The sequence below is a fragment of the Setaria viridis genome, chromosome 6 (genome assembly GCF_005286985.2).
Source record: "Setaria viridis chromosome 6, Setaria_viridis_v4.0, whole genome shotgun sequence".
In the NCBI taxonomy this organism is placed as follows: domain Eukaryota; kingdom Viridiplantae; phylum Streptophyta; class Magnoliopsida; order Poales; family Poaceae; genus Setaria; species Setaria viridis.
Window position 1 is genome coordinate 32,406,361 of NC_048268.2, and position 12,425 is coordinate 32,418,785.

The following is a 12,425-nucleotide window of genomic DNA, read 5'->3' on the forward strand; positions in this document are numbered from 1 at the left end:
GATTTTCTTTGTAACTGCATCATCAGTGACAGTGGGTTGTTGCCTGATGCAAGCTTTTGTGGTGTTTACAAGCTCAGCTTTTCAGGCAAGGTTTGTCGGGGAAAATGGCGACGTCTGATCGCGCATCGCCGAGAAGACATTTCACCCAATAATTCTTTCGCCGAAAGCAATACGAAGGAGAAGGAAAAGGCACCGTCTTTGACTGAGAAAGTAGAGGCTAGTAGCAACAGGCAATTCTCTTTCGTTCGTCCAAAGGATCTTTCCATGCCTATTGCTTTGTGAGCTTCGATTGCAGGGACAGGACGACATGTCTGCTCTTCACGCTTTTTGACGATGGCAATGGCTTGTTGCCGTGTGCTAGGTTGATTTGGCGATCTGCCACTTCGATTCTGACATGTTCTGATTCTGAATTGTGAATTCCATTCTGAATCCCAAATTCCCAATGGCTAGTAGTGCTGCACCAACAAGACCAGAACCTTTGCACCAACAATCCCAAATTCCCAAATTCTGACAATGGCTAGTAGTGCTGCACTCCCAAATCCCAGTGGGCTGTGGTGGACATCTGCCCAACTCGAGTCAATGGGCCTGTGCCCGTCTTGTCGGCCCAACCCAACCGACGACCCAAGGAGGCGTAGTATATTTGGGAATACGAACTTGCACGGGGGCCAAACTGCAAAACACGCGCGCACCCAGACCCACCCAGCTTTGCTTTCCTCGTCCGCTTCCTGCCGGCCGCTCACCTCCCTCCGCCCCGCCCCGCTCCGCGTCGCCCATCGCCAACCGCCGACGAGATCCGGCGCGGGAAAATCCCCTCCCAGATCCACCGCGAGATCGCGGGCTCGGCGGGCCCTGAACCCAGTCTCATGCGATCCCGTTAGCCCGGCCTCCCACTCCTCCTCCTCCTCCTCCCGCTCCAGTCGCCATGGCGGGGAGCGACCTCGAGCCGCTGCGCGCCGGCGCGGCCGCGCTGCCGTCCTCGTCGGACCCGGACTCGCCCGCGACCCCGCGCCGGAGCCGCATGCGGGAGCTACTGCGGAACCTGGACCGCCGGCTCTCGAACCGGAGCCGAGGAGGCGAGGGCGCCGCGACCGCGGGGCGCGGCGGTGGGGAAGCGGGGGCTTCGCCGAGGAGGGGCGAGGAGGACAGCGACGAGCTCGGGGACGGGGCGCCGCCCGAGTGGGCGCTGCTGCTCGTCGGGTGCCTCCTCGGGCTTGCCACCGGCATCTGCGTTGCGGCGTTCAATCGCGGGGTGAGTACGAGATCCCCGTGGGGAATTGCATCGTTTTTTACTTCGGTGCCATACCCTGTGGGGAATTGTCTTGTTTGTTTACGGTTGTAGTGTCACCTGGTGCCATTTTTCATCGAGATATATGTATCTATCGGAAATCCTACTGGGCTAATGGTATGCTGGTGTCAATTTGTTTACTGGTTGGGTTCGTGAGAAGTCGTTATTTATGAGACGTTTATGTGCTGTTTGGGGTGCTTTGTCGAGATTTCAGTATATTTTTGTGTCTCCTAAAATGTGAAATTTGATGCTATGGGGTCATGGGGACGGTAGTGTACTTGTCAGAATTTTGATCTCTTGTTGAGTGGTGTGTTGCTGCATGATGGCTGATGCTAAGAGTTTTTTACTGACCACATAGTGTCTTCTTGTGCTACTGACTACATAGTGTCTTCTTGCTGCTGATTTTGGTCAACGGTTTTATGCTGTGATGGATCACATAGAGCTTGATTTTACTGAACTGATTAGGTGGATGCCTGGTTGAATTTAAGCTAACCGTATGGAAAGGTGACTCGTTTTGTTGTTCTATTTACTAGTGAATGCTACCTTTGGCTTAGTTAACATGATTACCATTTGTGGAGTCACTGCTGTTATCTGGTGTGTTATCGAGGCGATTCCATTCCATTTTGTGTTGCTTCATTATTCTCATGGAATCAAGGTCATTCTACTCGTTTACTCTTTAACTGTGATCTTTGAGCCACTGATAGTCAGTAATTGATTTTTTGCATCAGTTGCACTGTGTGTTTATTCAACTATATCCAAATCAAAAGGGAAATCTATATCTTGCTTTGCAAGAACTCATAGTCATTATATGAGAGGAATTAAATCTAGTTTGCCTGTGCATTTTTTAAATCCAAAGTTCTAATTTGATATTTTCTGAATGTCTGCCACTGTCTCAGAAGTCCCTGCCTGACCTTTTCAGGTGCATGTTATACATGAATGGGCATGGGCAGGCACACCCACCGAGGGTGCTGCTTGGCTCCGTCTGCAGAGGCTGGCTGATACTTGGCACAGGATATTGTTGATTCCAGTGACTGGTGGAGTAGTAGTTGGGATGATGCATGGATTATTGGAGATCTTTGAGCAGATAAAGCAATCATTATCATCTCAAAGGGAAGGTATTGATTTCATGGCCGCGATCTTTCCCACAATCAAGGCCATACAAGCTGCCATTACTTTAGGGACGGGGTGTTCACTGGGGCCAGAAGGGCCTAGTGTTGATATTGGTAAATCTTGCGCAAATGGATGCGCTGCAATGATGGAGAACAACAGGGAACGGAGCATTGCTCTTGTTGCAGCTGGATCAGCTGCTGGAATCGCTTCAGGTATTTTGATTAATTATCTATTCAATTCGTGATATAGATTTGATGAATTGAAAATTGGATGGATGCATTTTCATTTTTTCTTTCAAATTTCTAAGATATTGGGCAATTTATCTGACAAGAAAATGAAATATTTTTTAGGATATTAAATCTCTGATGTAATGCAGAATAGAACCATAATTTTTGTAATGAGTGTCCTGTCTTATATCCTCCCTGACTTCTGTTACTGTATCTTCCTTTAGGTTTTAATGCAGCAGTTGCTGGATGCTTTTTTGCTATCGAAACAGTATTGAGGCCACTTCAAGCAGAGAACTCACCACCATTTACTACTGCTATGATTATATTGGCATCAGTTATATCATCAACTGTGTCCAATGTTTTGCTAGGGGAAAAGGCAGCGTTTATTGTCCCGACGTATGAACTAAAATCTGCTGCTGGTATTTTACCTTATTCTGATCATTTTTGGTGTTAATAAGGTAGTTGTTTTTTTAGTTAGCTTCAAAATTTAGAGAAGCATGCATTCTGGTTTCACCTGACTTTCGGTTATAGTTTCCATCTTCTATATCTTTTATGTAATATTAATCAATTTTGGTTACACAACACATACTTTCATGTGTCGCTTTTTTTGCTATTTTATGACCTCTAATATGAGCGAATATTTGTAATCAAATCTTTTTTCCAATTTTAAATCATTATATGACCTCTTATTGTTCTTTAGTTTGTGTCTTATGTTTCCTTTGGCAAATTTAGTGTATTCTCCCATTTGTAGTCGCAACTTTTATATTTTCCTCTAGTAGCCTGTCTAGAGGTCCTGGCGCAGTGGTAAAACTCTCTACTTCTGGCCCGGAGGTCCTGGGTTTGAACCGGCCTCCTTGCAGAATTTTAAAAGAATTTTGCAAGGGTAAGGCTGTCTAGGAATTCCCTTCCCCAGACTCCACCTTGTGTGGGAGCTTTTCGCACTGCGTACGCCCCCTCTAGTAGCCTGTCTAGAATACAATATTCCCTCTTTTTAAAACCTGGGAACCCAAATAAAGCTTTTACTTCCTCCTCTAGGCCCTAGTGCCCCATCCAGCTTTATCTGACCCTTTTAATCCTCCTGTAGGTTTATGGTTTGAACTTAAACAAGTCTTCTTTTTCTTTTCAGTTTTAATTGCTTTCCCTGGAGGAAAACAGATAGATCTAGTGGCCTTCAGTAGTCTTTCTATAATAATCAAATGTGACAGTTACATGGTTATGTAGCTGATCTTACCACTAAAATGCAGAGCACATGTGGTTCCTTGTAGAACTATCTATGACTCTGTCTTTAGGAGCTGTCATTATTTTTATCATTTAGTGTTTGATACTTGCAGTACTTTGTGTATAAAATTAGCAATATGTCCAACATTTTTACTGATAATGTTCCTTTGTTTAAACATAAAGCTGACTTAGATTATATTATGCAGAGTTGCCACTCTACCTTATTCTAGGCATGCTTTGTGGAGTTGTGAGTGTGGCATTCAGGCAGTTGGTTGTTTGGTTCACCAAGACTTTTGACTTGATAAGGAAAAAGTTTGGCCTTCCTGCTGTAGTATGTCCTGCTTTAGGTGGTCTTGGAGCAGGCTTAATAGCACTAAGGTACCCTGGAATATTGTATTGGGGTTTCACCAACGTTGATGAGATTTTACATACTGGTAAAAGTGCTTCAGCCCCTGGAATCTGGCTCTTAGCTCAATTAGCTGCTGCAAAAGTTGTAGCAACTGCACTTTGCAAAGGTTCTGGTCTTGTTGGTGGCCTTTATGCTCCAAGTTTGATGATTGGCGCTGCTGTCGGTGCTGTTTTTGGAGGCTCAGCAGCAGAATTGATAAACTCTGCCATTCCGGGTAACACTGCTGTCGCACATCCTCAAGCTTATGCGCTAGTAAGTTTTCTATTTTTGTCAGGCACTTTAAAATTTGTTAATTCCAAGGGTATACTAACTTACAACTGAATTTAGGTGGGAATGGCTGCCACACTGGCTTCAGTCTGCTCTGTCCCATTGACATCTGTGCTACTGCTCTTTGAGTTGACTAAGGATTACAGAATTCTACTTCCTCTGATGGTAGTATCCTGCATTTGCTGTTTTCCTATATTGCATATAATTTAATTTAACATGTCCACTGTAATTGTTGCATTGATTAACAGGGAGCTGTTGGTTTAGCAATATGGGTCCCCTCTGTTGTAAATCAATCTGGTAGCAAAGATACATTTAAGGCAACATCTCCTCGACATGGTTATTCTTCACTATTACCTCCTACTGATAGGAATGAGACAGATTGGAGGCGACAAGATGGGGATGATGTTGAACTCGCAATTCTAGATGTTGATCCCTACCACTATGGTAGTAACAATGAGGAGATGCTTCTTGATGACTTGAAGGTTGATTATAATTGAAGTTATTTTTTTCATGAAAGTTGTTTCTATGAAGTTAAATGGTTAATACATCTGCGATACTCACAATTTATTTTTACTAACAATCACTCTACCAGGTATCGCAAGCAATGTCAAAGCATTATGTGAAGGTCACACCTACATTGACTATCAAGGAGGCAACAAGGTTGATGCAAGATAAGCAGCAAAGTTGTGTTCTTGTCGTAGATAATGAAGATTTTCTCGAGGGAATTGTAACATTAGGTGATATTCGTCGTAAAGGATTTGAACCAAGTGAAAATTCTAATAGTACTGGGGAAAATTCATCTACCTTGGATGTATGTAAACTGCTCATATTAAGTCTATAATCTGAGTCCTACCTGTTGTTACTCTTTAAGTTAGCAATTCATGCATTTACTTGGCAACTTTGCAGGCAAATTCTTCTCCTGTCTCATCATGCCTCACTCGAGGTTTTCAGTTCCATGGCAATGAAAGAGGACTAGTGACCTGCTTTCCTGATACAGACCTGAGTACTGCTAAGGTGCTAATGGAAGTTAAAGGTATTAAGCAACTTCCAGTGGTCAAACGGGGTGCTGGTCGAAGAAATGATGGGAGGCGTAAGGTCCTTGGCCTTCTTCACTATGATTCAATAGGATGGTGCTTGAGGTAATCCTTTTCCCTACTTATGTTTCTTCTTTGAGTATCTGAATTGCTTCTGTGATGGTATCTTCCTTTGAGATCTTATAAGATCTGATTCTTTGGAGACATTTATATCGAATATGAGTAGCTTAACTGCTTTAGGACAAAATTCCCACAAAAGTACTGTATGAGTCCTCTTTCATCTAATACCATCCAGGAACCTACGCAGCTGAGTTGCTGCCAATATCAGTGCAACAGTTTACTTCTCTCAACACCTATTGCACAACATGTTCTTATCCATTGAGAGATGACATGGGTCTTCGATACTGCTGGATTATGTTCTTTAAGACATTGTATTTATAACCCTTTTAACTCCTTTGTGATAAAAATTTCCTTCGGAAATTGCACTTGCCCCTTGCTAGTTAATCTAAATGAAGTTTGGACAAAGAAACAATGAACTGTTGCTATATGCCTATGCCATGCTACCTCTGTTTGAAATTACAAGGCTTGTTTAATTTTGTTAGAACAAGCCTTCGACCAACAATTACTCTATTTATATATGGTTTTTGTGATCCAAAAATCGACTCTATTAGATTTGTATTAAAAAATACTTGTGATTATAACTTCGTATCACATAAATAAAATACTAACGGATAAATTTTTGGTCAAAACTTTCTACTAACGAAATGAATTACACTTTGTAACTAAAAACAGGGGGGGGGGTATATGTAATCTCAGATGAAAATATCTTCAGCATAGTATGGGTGACCTCATTTTCCCACCAAAATACCAAAAGCCTGTCATTTTTTTTATATGCCTTGGGGTTTATATCGTGTTTTTTTTTGGTAAAGAACCTTTGTAAAAAACATGTTTTAGGGGTATTTGGACATTTCCAGTTTGCTTTTGTTAATGGGATGTAACAATAGTAATTGACATCACTGTATGGAGTAGCACAACAGGAACCAGCCAGGGTTTTGGTTTTCCCACACCCATTCCTCAAGGCTCCAATGTAACCACATCAGTTATCACTAGCTGCACCAAAATTCTTGGAAAAGTTTGCAGTTTGTATTCTTCAAATATGCAAAACTCTAAAGCTTAAATTGAACCTTGAAATGCAGAAGTTAAAGTTGCTCATGCTTAGTTTTCTAGGCCCAAAATTTTATAGAACTCTAGTGTTGACAGGTATCACGAGCTCTCAAGAGACTATAACTGATGCCTTCTGCATGAGAAGGGGAACTGAATTTACTGACATTCTGTCCTATCTCTGAAGAAAATTGTCTGATGCAGATGTTTGGGCTGTTATTCATTTTCAGGGAAGAGCTTGAACGGTGGAAGGCAATATACCAAAGAGAGAATTTCCAGCAGACAACAGTCAATGGGCACTGAAAATGTGGAACTGAAGTTTTGATTGTACCTTTTAGCGAAGAAAATACAAGATACATAAAGTGACATTCCAACAAAGCTAAGGGTGTAACTTAGAAATGCCTCCATTAAAGAGTTCCCTCGTCAAGTGTAAAGTCTCATGAAGTCTGCCAGGACATGCTTCTTGTATCAAACACATATTTAAGAGGCTGAAAGGCGATTCATATATAAGAGGTGATGTGTGTGGTCTGGTGTTTTCAGCTTGCGTTGTGGAGTTATGAAGTTTGGACATGGCAATGTACCGGAACCGCTTTGGCCGCCCTTGTTCAGTGGGTATTGTTGGAAGAGAAGAAATAGCTAATACCCTTCGACATGTATTTTCTTATGGCTATGAGTGGCGGTTAGTCCCCTGAAATCCAAGCCGAAACAGCAGGCACGCTGAAAGTTGAACGTTCTAACTTCTAAGCTTCACAGCATCCAGAGTCCCAAACAATAAAAAACGCAAGTACTGCTCGAGCTCAATTAAGAAGCAACTCAGGGTTTATAGAAAAGAAAAGAAAATTCCGAGCAAAGCTCTGGCCAGATCTATGTAACAATCGTAGCAGTATTTGATGACCTTAGACTCTGCTAGAACTGTCACAGCGCTAACAAAAATTTGCAAATTTTGAGCTGGTGCACTAACAAAAATTTGCAAATTTTGAGCTGGTTATAGTTCCAGTCTTCCAGGCTCTAGACTGAATCCTGCCGGGGCAGTCCCATTTTCTATAATAGGCTTTCAGCAAATGTAGAAGCATGTAACAGCAAATGCAAAGATCAATTAGTCACCAAAAAGCACATGTCAGCATTGCGGTTCAAGCCACTGAAATCAAGCATAATCGTGGTCACACACAGATGATCGAGCAGTCCATCAAACGCCGATAATACCATACACCATAGTAACATCGATAGTTTTCCAGCAGCATGCTGACCGATGAACAGAAACGAGGATTGCCTGACCGTCAAACAAAACATGCCACGAGCACACACAGCATGCTACCCACCCAAAACGTGTCACCTTACACCTTGACTTGGTTCCAGTGTTGGTAGACCTGGATCAAGGGGGAATTCGGCAGAACAAAATTGCGTTAGCACACCAGCATGCATGATATCGGAGGGTAAATATGTAGACCAACGGAAATAAAGCATTTGTGGGGAGATGAGATCACCTAGAGAGTGAGCTGATGTCAGTTGACCAATTCCCCGGCTCCTTCAAGGAAAATTAACCAACAATTGTCAGAACACAACACAAGACATTGTGCAGATCTGGGTTTCTGATGCGTCAATCGTGATGCTCAATCATTATTTGAATAGACATAATCAACTACCCTATGTGCTAGTTATCTGCTAGCAACAGGAAACAAGTTCAGAGCAAGTGTGTGTAGGAAGATGTATTGGATGTCGAATTAACTACGATGTTAACTCATACAAGTAGGAATTAAAACATTACTATATTTGCAAACAAAGCACAGTGAGAGTAAACATATTCTACACTAACCAAGTCTCAACTTGAAACCAAGAAATTAGTTTAGATCACATATATATGTGTAGGAAGAAGCATTGACTGTCCAAATCGATCAGACGATATGTACCACTAAGATGTAAACATTTTTATTCACATTCAAAGCACACAGCAAAAGTATGTATATCCTACACACAACAAGTCTAACTTGTGGTAAACATCAACAGTAACATGCTACTCTAATAGCACACCCCGCTGCAGAAAATATACTACTGAGCATCAAATTTTGAAAGAAATTATGCCAGCACAGTTTATATACAAAAACCATACATGGCATACAGCACTAGTGCACTACAGATCACCTCCGTCCTTCACTATATGCTGTTTAGGATAAGCTAATTAGTTCAAAAATGAATTAATTTCCTTGTTCTAAATATTATATTTGAGAACGGAGGGAGTAATCGGTATCCACTACGGGGAACGGGAACTTTGCCGTATGAATCAATGATAATCATGTGCATCAGTTTGAGACTCCTTGTCAAAATATTGGGGCGCAGAACTAGAACTTAAGCACATGTATAATTTTGTAGACATCTAAATATGAAACATCTACAACTAGCAAGTGCATCAATCAAGCCATGCAGTAGAAGATTATAGGTCAGGTCATAAGTGAACGCAGTAGCAGGGAGAGGCGAGTAGATCCTGAACTTGCACACGCATGAATAGAAAGAGAAATTTGCAAAAATGTAAGTTGTTACTTGTAACCATGAAGTATCAACTACTGACGAGTGCATCGATCCAGCTATCTACACAAGTACTTGCTCTAGTCAATGCAACAGGCAGAGGCAATCCGATCAATGAAATGGCCACTGCCCACAGATGGGATGAGAGGCACGGTACTGTGGTACGTACCTGAGGAGATCGCACGCGGCAGCTCCCAGGCGCGGATGAACCGATTGGCGATGGGGTACTCGCGGGGAGGCGCCACCAGATGGTAGCGGTCGCACTCGACAACCTTCCGAGCGGGCATGTCGACGGCGAAGAGGTGGCCCTCCAGGAAAAGTAGACGACGGCGGGGTTGTGGGGGTGGATCAGCGCGAGCACGGGGGCCTTCTTGGGGAGGCCAGTGGCCTTGTAGGTGTCGTCGGCCCAGATGTCGGCGAAGGCGGCCTCGTGTTCCAGCCTCCACTCCGTGTGTACGGGTCGGGCAGGGTCCAGACGGTGACCTTGGTGGGGTCGCCGCCGCGGCGGTAGGTGTCGACGAAGCGCAGGTTGCCGGCGCTGACCCCGACGCAGCGGAACTCGTCGATCACGCCCCAGGCCTCGCCGTCCTCGAGCACGCGGCCAGGGGGGAGCGGGACGAAGCCGAGCACGGGGTGGTCGGCGAAGGGGTTGGCGGTGATGATCCCCCTCGAGTAGTCGACCCACCAGAGCCTGCCGTGGTGGGCGAGCGTGCAGATCGGCGCCAGGTGCCGCGGCGGGAGCGAGTAGCGCAGGCTCTTGTTGACCCACTCGCCGGCGTCGGAGTGGTAGCAACGGAGGTCGGCGTGGTCGCTGCCGATGACGGGCAGGAGCTCAGAGACGACGTAGCGGCCACCGCCGCCGGGGCAGGCGAGGACGCCGACGATCGCCTGGTGCTCGACGGGCTGCTCCGGGCCCGGGTCCGGGAGGCGGAGCGCGGACCCCGTGGCGGCGTCGAGGACGAAGTAGCGCGGGTCCGAGTCCCGCTAGAGCGACTTGCGGTCCGCGCTCTCGACGCGGGTGAGCGGCGCGGCGAGGATGGCCGAGAGGAGGAGCAGGCCCGAGCCGTCCGCGGCCAGCACGAACGGGAAGTTCTGCGGCGTGGGGCGGTCCGGGAACACCCGCGAGGAGACGGACAGGCGCGAGACGCGCGGGGGCGCGGCGAGCGCCAGAGACACGTCGGCGCCGCCGCCGCCGCCCCCGCCCCGGACGACGCGCGGGATGCTGCCGAGGATGACCCACGGCGAGGTCGGCGGCGGCGGCGGGGCGGGGCCGTCGGCGATGGGCGCCACCTGAGGATGCTCAGTGGCTATGGTGGTGGTGCTGTGGCGTCGCGTGGGGAGAAAGAGGGCTTTGGTTGGGCTAGCAGCGAGTGGCGGTGAAGAGGTGAGCGCCCCGGCGGCGGCGGCGGCGAGGGTTTTGCTGGTGCCTCTGCCGGAGGCAGCGGCAAGCCAGCTCCGGCAAGCCGCGGGGAGTCCCATCGAGCTCGTCGGCGTGGCTAGGGTTTGGTTTGGTTCCTTCCGGTGCCTGGGTGAGGGGGAGAAGGGGGACGAGGACAGTGGAGTGGTGCCGGCGGCGGTGAGGACTGGAGCTCTCGGGCTCTGGCCTCTGGGACTGGGGCAACCAAGGGCGGCCCTCTCCGTATCCGTACAGGTTTGAATTCTTCCTCTTCCCTGGCTTTGTCGCGTACTGACCGGCTGTTCCCAGTCTCCCGTGTTGCGCACCAGCTGCCGTCTGTGAGCCGGTTCGCGCAGAGGATAGGGACATAGGGGCAGCCTTTGAAGCGTGTCCTCTCTCCTCGTCATCGGGCAAGTCGGTGGACGGGTGCTGCCGGCGAATGATCCGGGGTCGCAACGGTCACGGCGCGCCGAGCCGCCGAGCGGTGCAGCGTTGCTGGTAGGCTGGTAGCCTTTTCGCCTCACTGATCAGCGATCACTCGCCTCGCCTGCGCGCGCGGGTGCAGTCGAGCGGGTGCCTCCTTCCTGCTTCGGCGGTCTCCGCTGCCTCCGCAGCAGCCGCCACCGACGCTAACATGTTGAGATCTGATATACCCCTCCCCCTCCCCCTATCTCCACCCCCCATCTCCACCCCCCATCTCCACTGCCCACCAGGATCTTCCATTACCCAGCTCCAATGGCGCCCTCGCGGTCTCTGCTTCGCCGTCGTCTCTTCCACCTCCAACGCCGGCCGGTGATCCTCCCCAAGCTCCTTCTAGGCCTGTAGGCTACAGATAGACCCCAACCTCAACCCTCAAATCCTAACCAGGAAGCTCCATTACTAATTTAATTTCCAGTACACTTTTGGGTGATTGATAGATAAGCAAGAAATCGGTCGATTGAATAGGAGTAAATTTTAAAATTTTAAGAAATTTTAAAATAAGGACTAGCTCACGACCCAATGTTTCCTTCTATCTCCTCACCTAATGGTATTTTCCTACATTTTCATCCTAATGCCCATTCCAAAATCACTTTTTATATCCTCAGATGGTGTTCGTACCACGTTCGTCCTCCACATCCGATGAACTCCACCTCGCCTTCACCTATATCATCGTGGGTCATCATCAGCAGCACCCCACTCGTCTTGAAGTGTATAGGTTTCATGCAGTTTGCTTGGACTTACCATTTTTTTAATAAAACACGAATAAAAGATGTTAAGAGGCGATTCATATATAAAAGATGATGCGTATGGTATGTTGTCTCCAATTAGCTTTTGGAGTCCTGAATTCGGACATGGTAATGTTCAGGAATCTTTTTGACTGTCATTGTTCATCGCGCGAGGTTGCTATTCAAATATTGGTGGTTGTGCTAGTGCATGAAAATTATTTAACACTTCGTGTCATGTATTTTCCATGTGGCTATGGTAAAAGTGGAATTGTTACACATCGTGTACCACATTTTTTAAGTAAAAAGTTGCACCACTTGTCACTCGACACATTATTTTCATGACCGGCGTATCAAAATCAAGCAGTCCATTTTTTCCTGCACCTGAGCTCAACAAAGAAAGAACCCACCAGATTTCTTAAAGAAAGGAAGATAACTCACTCACACGGGTTTAAAAACGAAAAGGGCCAACCGTAATTTTCCTAAAAAAGGAAAACTTCGAGCAAAACACTGCTCAAATCTACTAACGTACGTAATAGCAACGGTAACAGTATTTGAGCTGTTGCATTGCAGCGATACAGAATTTGGCTTGACGC

At 46.4% G+C, this 12,425-nt stretch overlaps 1 protein-coding gene and 1 pseudogene across 1 annotated transcript; one reads left to right on the forward strand and one right to left on the reverse strand.

The window, feature by feature from the left end:
• Positions 1-678: 678 nt before the first annotated feature.
• On the forward strand, positions 679-7,250 carry LOC117860834 (chloride channel protein CLC-f). Its single transcript, XM_034744222.2, has 9 exons — positions 679-1,249; positions 2,205-2,607; positions 2,847-3,041; positions 4,047-4,501; positions 4,577-4,681; positions 4,765-4,998; positions 5,109-5,327; positions 5,423-5,655; positions 6,942-7,250. Exons 1-9 carry the CDS (start codon positions 923-925, stop codon positions 7,012-7,014), a joined length of 2,244 nt encoding a protein of 747 aa, XP_034600113.1. The 5' UTR covers positions 679-922; the 3' UTR covers positions 7,015-7,250.
• A 2,148-nt stretch (positions 7,251-9,398) lies between these two features.
• LOC117860835 (uncharacterized) lies at positions 9,399-11,798 on the reverse strand (annotated as a pseudogene).
• Positions 11,799-12,425: the final 627 nt, after the last annotated feature.